The sequence below is a fragment of the Ochotona princeps genome, chromosome 25, assembly GCF_030435755.1.
Source record: "Ochotona princeps isolate mOchPri1 chromosome 25, mOchPri1.hap1, whole genome shotgun sequence".
NCBI lineage: Eukaryota > Metazoa > Chordata > Mammalia > Lagomorpha > Ochotonidae > Ochotona > Ochotona princeps.
The window spans coordinates 12,574,830-12,593,317 of record NC_080856.1 but is presented as its reverse complement, the minus strand read 5'-3'; the positions used below and the strand labels follow the sequence as shown (position 1 = coordinate 12,593,317).

The following is an 18,488-nucleotide window of genomic DNA, read 5'->3' as shown; positions in this document are numbered from 1 at the left end:
GCTAATTAATTTTTATAATTTGGGTTCTAGTAGTCAGAAGTCTAGCAAGAAAAAAAAATATGATTTCCAGATAACATTTTTACCCAAAATATGAAACAAACATGCCAGGCACCTTTTCTTTGGTAACTCCTCTGCTAAACCCTTGTTTGACCCTTTACCACAACTTGATGAGGCGCAGTGAAGGCAAACATTACTCTTGCCAAAATATCTCACAGCCAAATCTTTACTCACTGGCAGCTGACAGTTTTTCCTGATATCCACCTGTTTAATTCAGCATATAATATGACCAAAATGGTTGCCAAATTCCTTTTCTCCACCTAGCAACAAGTTCCTTTGACTTTATTTTACATTCTCCCTAAGTGATACTTAGAAAATCAATTCAATCATTAACGACTCCTTTATTGCTTGCCAAAAATATGTAATTATTTTAAATTTGCTGAAACTTCTATTGTCATATGACAAATGTATGTATCAACTTCTTATGTATATGCTTATATATATGATTTGATTTTATATATCAAAGATATGGTTATATATATATATGATTTTTAGTCAAATTGACTAAAAAGAGAAGTAAAAGGGGTTAGATTGTCCTTTTAAAAGATTAATTCAAGTTGAAGCACCTGTGTTCATCAAGTGATAGAGTGTTCATTGTATTAATCGGCTATGGTATATTGGCAAAACTCTTAAAGGTAAAATTTAAAAACCAAGCTGTTAAGAACTAAAGAAATTCTAACCTTAATTGCATTGTGATTTATACTGTCAACAGAATTATCAGAGCAGCTATTTTGGAGATCATTTCTAGGTACTGCTTAGAGTATGCCACTTGTATTTGACTCAAATATGCCTTCTCAAACAATCAAATATTTGCTTTAAGTTCTACTTCAGGATGTTTGTATTTCATCAACTAAAAAGTTGAAGTCAAGTATCTGTTTTCAGTGGGACTTGAGCATGAAATCAGAGGATTGCCAAAATCTGTGTACCTAATGAAACTTTAAGGAAATCATTTACTACCAGATAAAAGTCAGTCTGAATATTTCCTTTTGGTTTTGTCATAAATTTTCCTGTACGTGGAGGATAATGCAGGGCAGGCAAGTTTACGTTCATTGAACTTACCTTTACAGATATGTAAACAGATTGCTTTATTTTCTCCCAAGATCAACGCTACCTCTTCTAGGAAGGAAGTCAATGTGAAAAAAATTGTTCAAATAGACTTCTTTGTTCATTCCATGTGCCTATGCCAAGGAACTAGCTGTGCAGAATATCAAAGGATGGATTCATCCATACAAGAAAGCATAATATTTTATATATAGTAATTATGCAATAAATAGCTGTGGAAATGAATTGCATGCTAATCCTTGAATCACCCCTAATTAATTGAAATGGTAAGCTCCATTATTTCACACATTTAGCTGCAGATTTAACAGCAGCCCATGACACTGCTATCTTGGATGATTCGTTTTTTTTTCAGTAGATATTGACATACTCCTATTTTCCAACTTAAAACTTGAGTTATCATCTAACACCCTGATAATTACATATCAAATATCACCAACTTCCTATGTATCTTCTCTAGATTCACCTTGGGAGATAATTCATTGGTTTGTAATCAACACAATTTTTAATCGGTTTAAAACAAACAAAAAAACTACACAGAACAAATAGTTCATTTGGAAAATTTGTAAGTTCCTATGATTTAATACCATATGCTTTGCAGTTACAGAGTCATTCTGAAGCAATGCCTGTGGAACTTTTAAATGTGTAATTCTGAATAATAGTTGACAATGAAATAGCTCAGTCTCTTAAATCTTTCTTTAGAAGATTAAATTTTTGCTTCAAGGTAGGCCACTCACAAAATTTTGTACAATTCAATGGTAATCTCCCTATTGTTTCAGGATTTATTAGACTTGATCTCTGAAGACCCTGACTTCACAGGTACAAAGAAGCTAGGATGGGTATGTGTATAAACTATTCTATAACTAAATATGATGTGTTTTTTTAACTTACACTTTTCAATATACATGAGTGTTTTTTTAAAACCATGAAATATGAATTGACATAGTTGATCTATCATTATGTGCTGATAAATTTTACAGTAGTAGATGAAAATTTCAGTCAATCCTAAAAGGGCAAAAAAAAAAATAGACAAGGAAATCCTCTGCCATTGTCTATGTTTTATCTATTTTTAAAAACCATAGAGGGGAAAAATGTGCCCAGGGGAAAAAAATGAAGCTTTACTGCGAAAGAAATGAACGCAAGAAATCGCACATTAAGTAGCGAAGAGACGTGAAACATTGCAGCTTCATGGCTCTAAGGAGCAACAGCTGTACCTAATTTCAACTTGACGTGCTTCAGATCTCATATTCATACAGGTATTTAATGATCCAAACATAATGGTCCTATATAGAATAATTACTTATAGGAAGGAGCAAACTTCATACGCATTCCTTTGTAAATGATCCTTCAAGAGAAAAACTGCACTGGCTCTTTGAACAATGAATAGCCTCTTTCACCAATCCAAATGTTTGGAGCTAAAACAGCTTATCTTTTAGCAGGGAATAACCAGGGTGCGGGGGCTACTTCCTTTTGACAGATTCTTTCTGTTTCCCCTCTTCCCAGTAGAGCCAACACAAGGAGCAAAGGAAGATGGCTAAACCTATCATTAGGTCATAGTGATAAACGGTTATAAGAAATATCAAAAACAAAAGGAAATAGGGTATTTGAGAGTTGGTGTATTTTGAAAGAAGAGATTCCCTGCTTTCATCTTGACTTTCCTGCACAGGGAAACTGGCAGAAGAACTGGCAAATTCCTTGTCACCTGACAAGCCTAGTGACTGTCCAGGATTAATCAACCCGTCGCTTTCATGCCTTTCCGTTCCCATGTTCTCACGAGATTCACTGATTAAAATCGTTGGCCCTTGCAATATTTCCGCACTGCGTTCTTCCAGCTGGAAAATCTGGCCTAATGAATTGCCTGTTCTAGAGTCCGATATCACTCTTCTTGGACTACTGGAAGATTCTTCAGGTTTACATTCAGGTCGACCCTGGGTTTCACCTGCTGATTTACAATTATGTTCTGACGCGGCAGCAGAAGTTTCGGCGATCGTGGTAATAGCTGTGTTCGCTCCAGCCATTGCCTGTTCCCAAGGTGGTGCTGCAGCCTCCTTGTGGTGATTAGAAAGAGAGTCGTTCTGAGAAGCTCTGCTCGGGTCTGAGGTAAAGGCAGAATGATAAGGGGCATATACCTCTGTTTTCTTTGGTAATTCTTGGACCTGCCCAAGATCTCTGTTGTTGGGAAGTGATTTTTCATCTGTCGATGGCATTTCCAAATGTGAGTCCCATTTTGAAGTTGCTTTTTGATGACTTGTAATGACCTGCAAGGATTCTTCTACAGAAGTGATATTTCCAATGCCGCTCTTCTCCCTGTCACGGCTCTTCCCAGGGCTGTACGTATTCGCGGCTTCTTGCTTCTGCCTTTCATCCACACGTACATTACAAATATCTAAACGGGATACATTCTCAAAACCATTGTCATCAGTTAAGCTGACTGCGTCTCGTTGACAAAGGGTATAACGTGCCTCATCATTCCTCCCTTCATGTGGATCAAACACTGTTCCCTTTACCTTGATGGGCCTGTCACTTCGTGCTGTCTCTTGAGGTAGTGTAGCAATTACTGCTTTTTCTCCAGCCGACATGCTTTCTGGAATCCTTTCTGATGTTGTCTTAATTATATAAGCTGTACCTGCTTCTGCTTCCCCAGGAATATCGTAATCCGCCGTTTCTTGGCAGGTAAACAACCTTTCGGCAGGAGTAGCTTTCAAGCTCCCAGTGTCATCTCTTTTTCCCCACGTGTCTTCACAGTCTGCTCTTTCTTTGATCCGCTCTGTTATATTTATCTCACTCCCTCTTGCTTTTCCCTGACTGTCCAGAGCATTCCAACATGGTTGATGCTGTGTGCTCTTACCCTGACCTTCAGGTTGGAGCCAACCTAGTTTTTCTTGTTCCACTTGGTAAAGGTACTCCTGCCTGAGGACATCTCCATTGCTTGGTGAACATTCTTGACCAGCTAGCCCTCCTAAGGGAGTGTCTTCCCTAGAGGAGGCATCACTTTCTGGGGTTGTTAACACAGCTTCTTCACAACTGAAAAATGTCCTTGAAGATCGAAATGTATCTGCCATGATTTCTTGGGTAGGAATTGGGCTATCTTTGGTTGGTAGAGAAATTCGGTCTCTGTCATCAGCTTCAGTCACTTCCATGGCTGTTTCAAGGTGGCCCATCTTTGTCTCTTGGTCACAGAACACTGACGGAACATTTCTACTTGGTGTTTCACTAAACCCTATCTTTTGTACTTTGTTATCTCTACTTTGCACACAGTCTTTCCTGAAAAATCTGTTTTCTGTTGATTCTTCCACATTGGCAGATGCATTCCAATGGCAATCTCTTGGTAGATATTCCCCATCTTTTATTTCAATGTTCTTAGCGCCTCCTTCATATTTTTTATTCAGGCTACCTGTCATTAGTAGACTTGTAGAAGGGCAAGATTTCTCCCCTCTGCCACTCCCATAGGCAGGATTAGCATTGTCATCCAGGATTGCTTTGCTGCTGATATGTAACTGAACTGATTCGTCACTAGTGGTATCTCCCAAAGAATGGTTGATTTCTCCCCCAGCTGAAGGCTGATGACTGGTCTCATTTCCTGAGGAATATTTTTCACCGTGGTAATGATCATCCTTTAAGGAACTTCCTGCTGATGAACTTGGAAACAAAGACCCTTGAAACGAGTCAGTGTGTACTTCACTGCAGAGTCGCTTCTTCGCTAATTCTTCAGCTTTATTTGGAAAATTGACTGGACCTGATGAAAATGTGTTCCTTGCATCTTCAGAAGCATCACATTGAGCTAAGTGTTGATGTATCTTTTGGAATAAAAACAACAACAGCAAATAATGACAACATGAACTGATTTGATTGTACAGAAGGAAGTAGAGAGTCTATCAACTTGAGTACTAATTATCTAATACATTTCATTGGCTCATTTCATTTGTGGATTTCATATAAACTCTGAAAGCCAGATGTTTTGGGGGATCCTTGTAACCTGCAACTTGGGAATAAGATTAGTAAGAAAAGGGACCCAAATTAATCACTCCCCTTCCAGCTCCAAATATCACATTGTATTATTCAACTATTCTTGCTTGTCATTGCAGTTTCTCCTCACTTTGGATATACACATTGATAGCTCCATGCTAATCAATTAGAGAGCAGCTTCCTGGGTGCCCCTTGCTGCATTTACACTTGCTGTAGGTGCCCCCATTACAGTTTCTCTTATTAATATGTTTTCTGCAAAGCCTCTGCAAACTATTAATAGCAAAACGTCACTCAAAGAAAAGTGAGGGAGTTAATGTCTCTGCAAATTCTGTTTTAATGACCCTCTGCCAACTGGTACTCAAATGTATTTGAGCTCTTCAGTGATGCCAACTGTCAGGATTTAACAGTGAGATGCCTGTGTTTTTTTTTCTTCTCATAACTGACATTTGCATGATCTCAATAATTATATGCAAATCTTACGTTTTCCCCTTCTTCTCACATAAGGCTCATGTTACTTGTCAACTGCACAGCTGTCTTGTAAGCCAACGCCTGTGGGTTCCACAGATTTGGTTGTATTTCCATCTATTACAGAACTTCATTGTTTTATGCATTAATGTCAGTGTGGAGCAAATTAGCATCTAAATTATTGTTCCCTATTCATTTATTGGACATACAATCTCAGTAACTTCTAAACAAACTTCTATATTTGAGCCCGTTCACTGTAATGAGGTGTATTGGTGAAGTATGTGATTTTACTGGGTCCTTTCATTATATTCTATGTTTTAAAAAGAAAAAGAAATGGCGATGTTAACTTTCAGCTGGTGAGAATTCTCACAATGGGTGACAACTTTGTAGTTTCTTAAAGTTGGAGCAAAGTAAATTGCATACTTTAGTGATGCACCCACCACATCACTATAGAAAGGTAGAATGTGTGGGAAAGGAGATGAGCTCTATTTCTTTTCTGTTTCAGTGTTGACACTTGAAGAGGCAAGTGTCATTTTAATCTTAGCTGATTATGAATCCATGTATCCCAATGATATGAACTCCAATAAATACAGAAAAGGGTAAATTGTATTATGCGATTCATTTACTCCTATTTCCTCTTCTGCCATTAAAGTGCTATCTAAACCACCCCCCAAAAAATTCAAAAAGGATTGCATGTTCACCAAGTGTGAAATTTATGATAACAAATTTAATACTAAATTGTACCATACTGAATTTGTTTCCTGCTTAAAACTATAGCAGAGGCTCTTTTCTCCTCACTTGGTAATTTAATGCTTTGCAATGATATAGAACTTTGAGATTCTTACGTGGGTAGAAGTTGCGCTTTTTTAAAAAATGCTGCTAAATGCAAGTCTTACAGTCTAGTAGAGTTGGATAGGACCTAATAATCATCGTGTCTAGCCTTCTCGTTTTACAGATGAGTTTATGCTAAGTGTACACATGTCACAAAGATTAGAAATGCACATCAGGGTAGGGCTACCTCTCCTGCAATTCCTACAAACTATTACTCAGAGCCGCTGGTGAAGAGATAAGAAATGAATGTCATTAATTTACCACTGCCAGAGACCAGAAGCAACATACTGAAATCAAAGTGGCTTGTTGATCAAGCTGGAAATGCAAGGACAGCATATGCTGTGCTTTCCCATTTGCAAATTATCTTAGTGGAAGCTATTGAAAGACAGGCATTGCAGCATCTTTGAAGCATAAATGAATTCATCTTCTCTAATACCATGGCAAGCAGAACACTTACCATCAACTCTAATTCTTTTTCATTATGTTCATCATGTTCCACGTTTGCAGCTTTTACATTCTGATAGCTGCTCTCCAAGAGTTCCTTGTCCTCGTGGGAACAAACAATGGTTGGGATATAGGTATCTGTAAGGTTAGGAGAATTGTTTCTATGTAAGAATATTTTCATTGTAGGATTTAGCAAGAGGTAAGTTTTATTTAAAAATTAAATAAGAAATATTACCTTTGATTTTTGAATTTTCAAAATTATTTTCTTCTGTTGCTTCTGATAATTCTTCCTTACTGTTGAAATGAAAACAAAATTTATACCTGTTTCTTCTGGGACTATATGTATTCAGTATTTTTATAAAGGAGGGAAATCGAGTCCATTACAAAACAAATAAATATACACAACATCCCCCATAATTTATTCTATTATGTTGTATATTTTTTAGGCAGAAATGATCTTTTAGACTGTGTAGTAATTATCAATTACAGATAAATGTTAAAAATAACTCACAAAATTCCACTTTTTTGAAATAATAAACAACATTGAAACTAACTGTAAAAATACATGTAAATGCACATTTTCTCTATTTTTATCTTTGAAAATGAGAACAATTTTCTCTTAGTTTAAAAGATACAAGTCATGAACTGCTAATCCATTTATGACTGTATTTCTAATATTTCAACTATTAATTTTGTGTGCTCCATTTAATCAAAATTCTTCCAATTGAATTGGTATGGCACTAACCTTCTCTCCAGAAAAGGAGGGGGAAAAACAAGTTGACTAAAACCTGAAAGGCAGCTAAATTTGTATTCAGTTAAAAGTCTCTCTATATGTATTGCCACAGGCCAATTTTATAACCAAGACTTCAGATCTCTCATATGCAAGCATACATTTTCTTTGAAATGATTCAAGTTACATCCTTTTTTCTAGCATATTCTGCATACTGATTGAAAAAGATAGACACATTTTTTCTGTCAAATGTAATCCATTTGCAAGTGTATTTGTGGAGTCATGAGAATATAGATTTGACCAAGACATTTAGCGTGAAAATGCTATTGATGAAAAAGCCTTTGTCTACAGTTACATCACAAGGCAATTTGCAAGGAATATTTGGAACAATATTCCTATCTATTTGTACGGTCTCCACTGAAATTTTTTCTTAGTGACTTCTGTCAGTAATTTTTCTGTAACAAAAGAAATCTGGAAAGATGGAGATGCCCGATAAATCCCTGTGATAGAATATGGAAAATACTCTCCAAGGTACAAGGGATTTTGATCCCAAAAGACTAAGTTTATTTCAATAAATCATGGAAAAATTGCAATTTCTTCCATCCTGATTGTGTAAGCAGGTGATTCAATTCTGTATATGTTTATGATGTTTAATTTTACCTTCACTCAGAACATTTGGTAGCTTTTGAGTTTATAAATTATAAAATGTCACTAAAAATATTTTAATGCATCCAATTGCTTAAAATTTATTTTTAAGAAATTTAACTGCAAGTTGACACATCTCTCCTTTTCCACATACGTAATATCTATGTTTTTATGTATAAATAATTCAACAGTATTTAATTTTCTCTGCTTCTTCTCCACTCCCATAAGAATGCTAAAAATTTAATTTGTATAGAAAACAACCATTCACTCTTCTGCTTTAATCCAATCAAAATTGGGGATCATGTCTAAAGTCGATTGATCTAGAACAATTCAAATTTCAAAATGATTAAGGCAAAAGGACAGGAGTATGTTTGTTTAACTCACTTGAAGGACAAGCAATTATGTGCCTGACCATGCATCAATACAGTAACATCTTACAAAGACATATAAACTCAGAAATTCAGGGGGTCAGCTTTAGATTCATGGATAACTAAAAAGAAAGAAGTTGAACATAAGTGAAATTTAAGATGTACATCAAATATCTGAACGAAAAACTACTAGAAATGTGCAAGGTTTCTGTACAGAAAAGAATAAAAATTGTCTCAAGAAATAATAAGACCATATGGATGAAGAACTATACAATCTTCATAGATAATGGAAACATTAGGAAGATGCTACATTGGTCAGCACACTTGATTCAATTCAAAACTTCAAAGCATTTTAACAAACTTTAGAGATTATGATTCTAAAGAGGAGTGACAGGGCTCCCAGTAGTTGGAGTGTTTCTGAGTAGCAGGAATAAAGAGCCCATTTCCTGCTATCAAGAGTCTTTAAGATTTAGTTGTTACAGCACAGTTATATTGGTGCTGGTACCTGAACATTGATTAACCAAACAGAACAGAGAACCTAGTAACAGAATCACATGAATCAGGAATGCTGGGATAGTGTATTATAACTGACAATAGAGAAATAAGAGATTCTTAGTAAATGGAGACAGGGAAAAATGGTTCCCCTTTTGCAGGGAAAGATGGAAGGTGGCAAACACAACTTCAGATTGTTGTATCAAATGTCAAGTCTCAAAACTCCCACTATAAAATACAGATAGTAATATCACTTATCCTTATAAGTAGGGAATACTTTCTTAATAAAAAAAGAAAGCATGGACCATAACAAATCTAGTCAAATCTTTAAATATTACAATTTTAAAACATGTATTCATTGCAAGACTGTAAAGTAAAAACCTAGATTAAAATCCAGAAATGTGTTTGCATGGCACAAAAGCAATACAAATACCAAGAATATTTGAAGAATCACTACAAATCAGTAAAAATAAAAAAGTACAAGCAGTTCATTATGAGAGAAAACACACATATCAAATCAACACTTCAAGGTCTAATCTGCTTTATTAGAAAGCAGTAAATTGGAAATCAAGACTACAAAGAAATAATCTCCCAGATCCATTGGCAACAATGGAAAAAATCTACCAGGAGTTATTGTTTGCTCTAAATGTGAAGGCATGTATGTGAACGATAGCGGAATGCCTGGATTTGATTCTCAACTCCTGAGATCACGTTGGTGCTAACTCAGTGGGAACGCTTAACAACTGGGATCCAGTTAACTATGTGGGAGACTGGAATTGAGTGCACAACTTCCTGGATGTTTTATGCCTCTGAAGAGTAAAACAGAAGATGAGAGATCTCTCTCATTTCCTTTCTCTTCCTCTCAAATAAATAAAAATTATATTTAAAAAATTAGTCTACAAGCACCAAGAGTTGGAGCTGATTTGGGACCAAAGGCTTTCTGGTTGCTGGTGAGAGAATAAACAGATGAGACTTCCTTGCAGAAAAAAATTGACTGAAATGATCTCCTAATTTGACATGCATACAATCATGACTTCTACCTCCATTCCTGAGCACGCATCCTCCAAATTCTTGCATGTAGTACTGAGACAACACCAGAAATGTTTATTATCAGAACTATAAACCTTGTATGAGTACATATGGCAGTCGAGAGAACAGTAGGTACAGTATGGAATATCACAAAAATAAATATTACATAGCACCAAGGTTACTAAACCACAAAACTATGCCAACACAGACACATTTTTAACAATATTATATTAAATTAACAGGGGAAGTTAATTTTGTTAAACTAAAAACTAGTAAAATAACCTAAGTGGAAAGATATTGCAAGGCATGTAGAGACTACAATAAAAACTATGTAAGAAGAACGTGGGGCCTGGTGCAATGGCTCAATGGCTAAATCTTCACCTTGCAAACACTGGGATGTCATATTAGCACTGGTTGCTTTCCAACTCCGTGCTTATGGCATGGAAAAGCAGTGAAGGATGGCCCAAGTCCTTGGGACCCTGTGCCCATCTGGGAGACCTGGAAGAAGCTCCTGGATCTTGGCTTCAGATTGGCTCAGCTTCGGTCATTGTGGCCATTTAGGGAGTGAATGAGCAGATGGAAGATCTTTCTTTTTGTCTCTCCTTCTCTTTGGAAATACAATCTACCTTCCCAATAAAAATAAATAAATCTTAAAATGAGAGAGAGCACGGGGTTGACATAATGGTGTAGCACTGAAACTACCACTTGTGGTGCCGACACCCTGTGTGTAAGTTTCCGAAATATGATAAAATACTGAAATTTCATGTAATACCTTATGGGAGCTACTAAATAAATATGTGCAGAACATAGCATGAAGTGAATGATGTCTAAAAAAAAGTGATACTGACAAAATACAGTAATAATTATAAATGTATAGCAATACATATTCATTCACTCAATCATAACCAAGTGCTTGAATAGCCACAAATTTCCAGATGTTGCAGGAATTGTCCTGAGCAGTTATTGCTTAGGACAGACTCACACTAATGAGGAAGGTGAGCAATTAATTAAAGCAAAATACCCAACAGTGGGTTGTGCTTAGCAAAATGCCGAATGAGATGAACACAATTTTAGAAAAATATGACCTCTATGTTAAAACCTAAACAAGAAGTGGCATTCTGTACAGCAAAGGAAACGATCAACAATGTGAAGCAGTCAACAGAATGGGAGAAAATCTTAGCACACTACACAACTGATAGGGAAATAATATCCAGAATTTACAGAGCTTCAGAAACTCAATGACAGCAAAACACATGTTAAGAAATGGGTGAAGGAATGAGCAGGCATTTTTTTTAAAGATATTTTTAACCTATCTAATCAGTTCTTAAGCAAACAGCAATTTGTGTTTCTAGGTCACCAGTTAATCATTCAAAATTTTGAGTCCTACAGTTCTTCACATCTATGCTCCATGCAACTGACAGAAAATTCACTTTTTAGGCCAAATTCTGTGATTCACACAAGAATCAGGGATCTTTAGGGAATTTCAAAATTGGTCAGTGACAAAAGGATGGACACCTAGTTATAAATCACATAGGATAACTAGTGACAAAGTTACAACTGAGTTCAATTGTCTTGGTCACCAAAGACAGTGTTGTAACCATAGGGGGTCGATTCATAATGAATAACACTTAAAAAGGATTGGAAGGAATCTTTTTGGTTATTTCATGCTCACTAAGCCAATCACTAATCATGGGCTTTTACAAGATATTTAGTTTTTTTAAGCTTCACTTTTTCCTCTAAAATATTGATAGTTTATCACACAGAACAATTATTACACATAATAAATCATTATTATTATTAATGAAATGTACTAAACAAGACCATAGTGATCATTATTTATTACCACACAAACGAATTTTCATGCTATATCACATCTATATATAAACTATGGGTTTTTTTGTTTTGTTTTGTTTTTAGTATTTGTGGCACTCCCATATGTTTAATCCACAAGTTATTTTAGGAGTGAAATTTACAATGCATGATTGCAAACATGCTTAACATTTCTGACTATGCCCTTGTATCAGAATACCTTCCTGCCTAAAACTCAGTCGATTTTCACAGAAAGCAAACCTTTCATGGAAAGTAAACCTTTACTTCTAGGCACCCTCTCCAAGTGCAGTGTGCAGTGGAATGTTAAGTTACATATCTTTTATTACTCAAATGATTTACTCAGTGTCAGGATGCAAGCACCAGGTTAATGTGGCTATGGTTTCTGTGTATGTTACCTTTCTGCTTTTTAAGTTACGGATGATTGTAACACCGAACTGTCAACTTTTAGTGGTTTTTAGTATAAGTAATAATATGATCTCTTCCTACAGTCCTAGGATGTCATTGTGTTAAACTCCACTTGCCTCTTAAAGTATGAGCACAATCTTTTAGAGACCAGTTTCACAAAATCTGAGTCTGATAAGATGGAATTACTCAATCAGTTAGTGTGAATGGCAGGATCAAGTCGTAACTGCAAAATGTAACTTTCCAAGAGGAATCAGAAAGTTGGAATAAACAGGATTATTCTGAAAGTGAGTAGTGTTCGTCACATTTGTGGCTCCTAAATCCTGCCAGAAAATGGTGAGAACCATCAAGAGATTCAAATGGGAGACGTGGTGATAGCCTTTCACACTAAGACGAACATTTAAAACCGAAGTGTTAAACTCTTCAGCAAATGTGGACCAGCACTGCTTCAAAGCCTGTGTTCTCATTTGATCTCTCTCCTCTGCTTCACCCATGCCCCAAGCAAGAAAAATAAAGTTGATATTTCCACAAAAAAAGTCATTCTACCATTTTTGCCTTTCATAGCCACTAAAATACTGATTGAAGAAAGCAAAGACATACTTAGTGAGAGATCAAGTTTGTTAATACGTTAGCTAGTTTCAGGTGGTTTTTTCCCATTGCCATTGAAATGCCAGCTGTCTTCTCTTTGTCAGGAACAAACCAAAATACAAAATAGAAATATCTGATCCAAGAGAAGCAATTGAGATAAATGTCTAATTGTGAACAGAAGCCTCAGGGGGAGGGGCAGGAAATGTGAAGATATCATCTAGAAAGAATTTCAGATGAGAAGATGTATAAAATTCAGTCCCTTAATGATGATGCCAGAAAGGAAGAAAATAAATGCAGCTTTGCATCATTAATACAAAGCAAGAAATGATCATGAGGAGAAAAGCATTAAAACTTGTTTTTTTATTATTATTATTTCATTTTATGACACAGTTTCACAGGCTCTGGGATTCCCCCAACCCCTCCCTAAACCCCTCCCCTCATATTGAATTCCTCCATATTGTTACAGTAGTACAGTTCAAATCCAGTCATGATTCCTTCATTGTGGGCATGGGCCATGCAGAGAGTCCAGCATCTTATTGTCCAGATAAATTCAACAGTTTCATTGGGAGACCATCCTTGGTCTGAAAGTAGAGCTGGCAGAATATCATCCCCTCCAATGAAAAGCCACTACACAACTTCAACAGCAGGAAGAAATATGGAAATTTACAACATCATGAAGTGAATTGGCATGGTATTGAGTGACCAATATGTTAGAAAATGCAAGTTCTTAACCACATCCTGTTCCTACTTCATTGACATCTCCATTTCAGTTTATACACAACCGGCTGCTATAAACCTTAAAATGGTTATAGGGTACTATTCAGCTATCTCATATCTATTTCCATTTTTATAATTAGCAGCTTACAGTATTCAAGCATGATTTTTACTGAACTTTGCGAATTTTAGTATAATGCAAACAGGCTTATAACTCTAAGTAACTCTAACAAGCCATATATTAACAATTGAGGGGTGCAACAATTTGGATTCTCCTTCTGTGGCGAGAGGGTTGGACAGATAACTGACAGGCTAAGGGGCATTGTTTTTTTGTGGGTGTGTCTTTCGTTATCTTTAAAGGGAAAGCTCTGGTTTCCCTTCAGAGGCAGAAGTACAATCCACACCTGCTAATCTTCAGCACTGGCAGCAAGCACTGAAAACAGATAAAATGATTCCTTGCTAAGACCCCATGGCCTTCCTTTACAGGGCCAGGCAGTCACTACTGACCAAACCTTTCATTGCTCAAAAAAATTCATTCTTTTCCATTTCAATGTTAAACACATGACTTCCAGTTTCAGAGTTACATTTGTGTAGATATAAAAACTTTATTTTATGAATATAATTTAGAAATACTTAATTTGGATATTTCTCAGTATATCTTCAAAAGATATAAGTGCTGGAAGGATCACTAGAAATATTGTTAGCTTCAAATTGTAACATAGCCAAATACACATTTTACCACAATCTTACAATGAACATTATATATTCCCATTTAATACCATACAAATCTTTCCTGCACAATGTGTGAATCTGAGTTATAATATTATTTCTATAATATATTGTGAAATGATTTGTCTCCATGTTACATAATTAATGCCTAATTCAACCTTTTTCCATTATTAGAACATTATCAATATGTTTAACTGATAGATACATTGAATAATTTCTAGTTTATGAGCTAATCTGTTACTTTTAAATGTAAACTAGTAACCAATGCAAACCACAGATGACATGAATAAACTAGTGAACTGGTCAAGCTTGCATTTCATTAGGAACACACCACTTGGGGCCAACTGATCAATGCTCTGTCTCCCAGCACCAGTTCCACTGCTGCCTGCTGCACTTCCTAATTAGTTCTATGCTGTTGGCCTGAGAAAGCTGTCTTGGGTCCTTGCACCAACATGGGAGGCCCAGAGTGGGCTGCTGCCTTCAGATTCGCTGAGCTCTGGCCATTGCATCCATTTGTGGAGTGAACCAGCACATGGAAGATGTTTGCCTCTATGTTTCTCCTTTCTGTAAATCTACCTTTCCAATAAAAACAAATAAATCTTTTAATTTAAAAAATATTACGGTCCGGCACGATAGCGTAGTGGTTAAAGTCCTCACCTTGAACACGCTGGGATCCCTTACAGGTGCCAGTTTGTATCACAGCAGCCCTGCTTCCCATCCAGCTCCCTGCCTGTGGCCTGGCGAAGCAGTTGAGGACAGCCCAAAGCCTTGAGACCCTGCACCCGTGTGGGAGACCTGGAAGAAGCTCCTGGCTTCCGATTGGCTCAGCTCCAGCCTTTGTGGCCACTTGGGGAGTGAACCAGTGGATGGAAGATCTTCCTCTCTGTCTCTACTCCTCTCTCTATATCTGCCTTTCCAATAAAAATATATAAATTTTTTTTAAAAAAATTTAATGGACACTTGACAGGCAAATTTCTGGTTTGTTATTCAATCTAATATGAGTAGCATGTCTTCTATATTTTAAATTTTTTATGATACCAGTTACGACTTTTTGATTTTTCATAGTTATAGCCTTTATTATAGGAAATTTAGGGGGGATTTTCATTTCTTAATTTTTTTTTTTATTCAGGGCCCAGTGCAACAGGGACTAAATCCTTGCTTTGGTGAATGCTGACATCCAATATGGGCATGAGTTCTAATCTTGGCTGCTCCACTTCCTATTTAGCCCCCTGCTTATGGTCCGGAAAGCAGCAGATCATGGCCTGAAGCCTTGGCACCCTGCACCCATGGGGTGACCCAGAAGAAGCTCCTGGCTCCTGGCTTCAGATGGACTCAGCTCTGGCCTTTGTGGCCACTTGGGGAGTAAACCAGTGGATGGCAAATCTTTCTTTCTGTCTCTCCCTTTGTCTGTAAATCTGACTTCCAGGAAAAATAAATAAATCTTTAAAAAATTTGTTTATTCATTTGAAAGGCAAAGTGACAGAGGCAGTGCAAAGAGCAGACAAAAAGAGACAGAGAGACAGAGAGAGAGAGTTGGTGATTCACTCCCCAAATCACTGTCAGCTGGGACAATCTGAAATCAGAATCGTGCAGCTTCAGTTGGCTAGGGGCCAGGGGCCCAAATATTGGCATATCTCCCTTCATTTGCAGGTGCATTAGAGGAGAACTGTATCAGAAGTAAAACAGGCAGAGACTCAAGGGATACTAATTATCAGAAGGATCTCCTTACTCTGCCACACCCCAATACTGGCCCCAACTCATTCCATTAAGGAAAAACAATTTGTTTCACAAACACATTTTCCAAGTAGTTCTTTTAATTAATTATACCATAAGCTAATACATCAGAGAAATTAGAAATATAATCAATTGGACTAGTTAGTTTGCATTAAAAACCAGGAATCACATTTTCAAATTGGAATTTGATCTAACTACCTTTGAAAAGTTCTCAGCACATCTTAAAGCATTATTTCTAAATGTAATGCCGTTGTGAACTTACGTCATGCATTAAAATCTTCTAATGTACCTTTTTGTCAATTCTTCACAATAGTATTACAAAAGGGAGAAGAGGATACATTTAAAAAGCAATTGAAGAAGAACTCAATGGAAGCCTATTAGGCTACCTGTTGATGAGAATGTAAGAGGGTCATTAATATGTGAATCATTGACATGATAGGCCGTAATGACTCCTCCTGGGATGTATCAGTCTATTGTATCAGAGACTAGCTGGGGATTCATTAACTGGAAGACTTCTTAATATGCAAATGATTAACGCAACGCACAGAGGCTTACTTCTCAAACGTCTGTAGTTTGGGTTACACATTTTCTTTGTCAACCCCATCACCCACACCTATTGTGAATGGTTTGCTTTCTTCCTTCCTCTGTCTCAGATTGCTTCACAAAAGAGTCTACGCTCCTGTGGAATCAACCACTTCACGCTCGAAGGCCTCTTGCCCGTGTTGTGTCCATGTTTCTTTGCTTCCATGCAGGTTTATGCACATTCACCACTAACATCACTTGGAGGAAATAACTCAAAATTCAGTATGAAATCTGACCAGAGAGAGATTTCTCCAAATCAGTTGGGGGCTAACAATAAAATAAATTGAAAGAAGCAGTTTTTTCTTTTTTAAATGAAACTGTAAAACACGAATAGTCTCACTAGCAGTTAAATAAGTTGGTTGGAAAGTGCATGATGAAAAAGTAACTGGAAATGAAAAGGATGAGAGAGAAGAGGAGGGTTCAGACAGAGGCGACAGAAGGAAAGAGTGCAATTAAACCAAGTAAGAACAAGTAGTCAGACTTATGAATGCACAGAATAAGCCAGCGGTGTAAACCACTCAGTACCTGCTACACACTGAGCACGTACAAGATTACATTCGCTGTTTTTCATAACCATCTCTTTCCAGTGGTTTGCTTGATTTGTATGCGGGCAGTCCTGATTCTACAGAAAATACTTTCTTCTCTTAAGCACCACTTTACATAAACTTATCCAAAATGTACAATACTAGAAGTCTATATCCCAGATAATTTTTAAAAACCTTAAAAACACAGTGAGCATGTTTTTTCATATGTCTATTTGCCATTTGTTTTTTGAAAAATGTCTGTTCATTCTTTTACCCATGTCTTCACAGGGTTATTTGTTTTGCTGTCACTGAGTTTCTGAAGCTTTTTGTAAATCTTAGATATTAGTCTCCTATCAGTTGTGTAGTGTGCAAAGATTTTCTCCCATTCTGTTGATTGCTTCTTCACTTTGTTGATCATCTCCTTTGCTGTACAGAAGCTTTTTAGTTCAATGTAATCCCAGTTGCTTATTTGGGCTTTGACTGTGCTTTCAGTGACTTTTGAAGAAGTCTTCCCTAATTCCTATATCTTGCAGAGTGCTTTCTATGTTTTCTTTTAATAGTTTCATGGTGTCTGGGTGCAGATTTAGGTCCTTGATCCATTTAGAGCTGACTTGTGTTAAGGTGACAGGTGGGTCTTGCTTTTTACGTTTGCTGCCTGCTATTTCATTGTCCCAACAGCATTAATGTTGAAGAGGCCAGATTTTGTCCATGGATTATTTTCAATTCTTGTGTTGAATAATTGGCTGTACATGTGTGGGGTTCCTTATGGGAATTTTATTCTGTTTCATTGATCTTCTTCTATGTTCTGTACCAGTACCACACTGTTTTGATGACCACTGCTCTGTAGTATGTCTTAAGGTCTGGAATTGTGAGTCCTCCTGCTTGACTTTCATTCTTCAGGATAGCTTTAGTTATTTGTGGTCTCCTGTGTTTCCAGATGAACTTTTGTATCATCTTTTCTATTTCTGAGAAGAATGTTGTTGGGATTTTGATCTGGATTGAGTTGAATCTATATAATACTTTTGGTAAAATGGACATTTTGATGATGTTGATCCTACCAATCCAGGAACATGGCAGGTTTCTCTCTAACGTCTTCTTCAATTCCAAAGGCACAAATGTTGTATGTTCTCTCTGATCTAAGGCAATCTTCACGCAAAATATGAAATCAATAGCCTTTTCAGACTGTTTTTGCTACATCTGATATAGTTTGATACTTCTGTTTTTATTTTCATTCATTCAAAAACAGTTTTTATTTTTCTCATTAATTTCCTCACTAACTCATTGATCATACAATAACAT

The 18,488-nt window shown here is 36.6% G+C and overlaps 1 protein-coding gene across 1 annotated transcript in view; it reads right to left on the bottom strand.

Moving 5' to 3' along the window:
• Window positions 1–486: 486 nt before the first annotated feature.
• Window positions 487–18,488, bottom strand: part of PPP1R3A (protein phosphatase 1 regulatory subunit 3A) — a 29,759-nt gene continuing 11,757 nt past the window's right edge. Inside the window, exons 2-4 of the mRNA XM_004592459.4 lie at window positions 7,058–7,116; window positions 6,836–6,960; window positions 487–4,913 (exon numbers count right to left, since the gene is read on the bottom strand). Coding sequence (XP_004592516.2) covers window positions 2,577–4,913; window positions 6,836–6,960; window positions 7,058–7,116 — 2,521 coding nt within the window. The 3' untranslated portion in view covers window positions 487–2,576. The remainder of the gene's footprint in view (window positions 4,914–6,835; window positions 6,961–7,057; window positions 7,117–18,488) is intronic.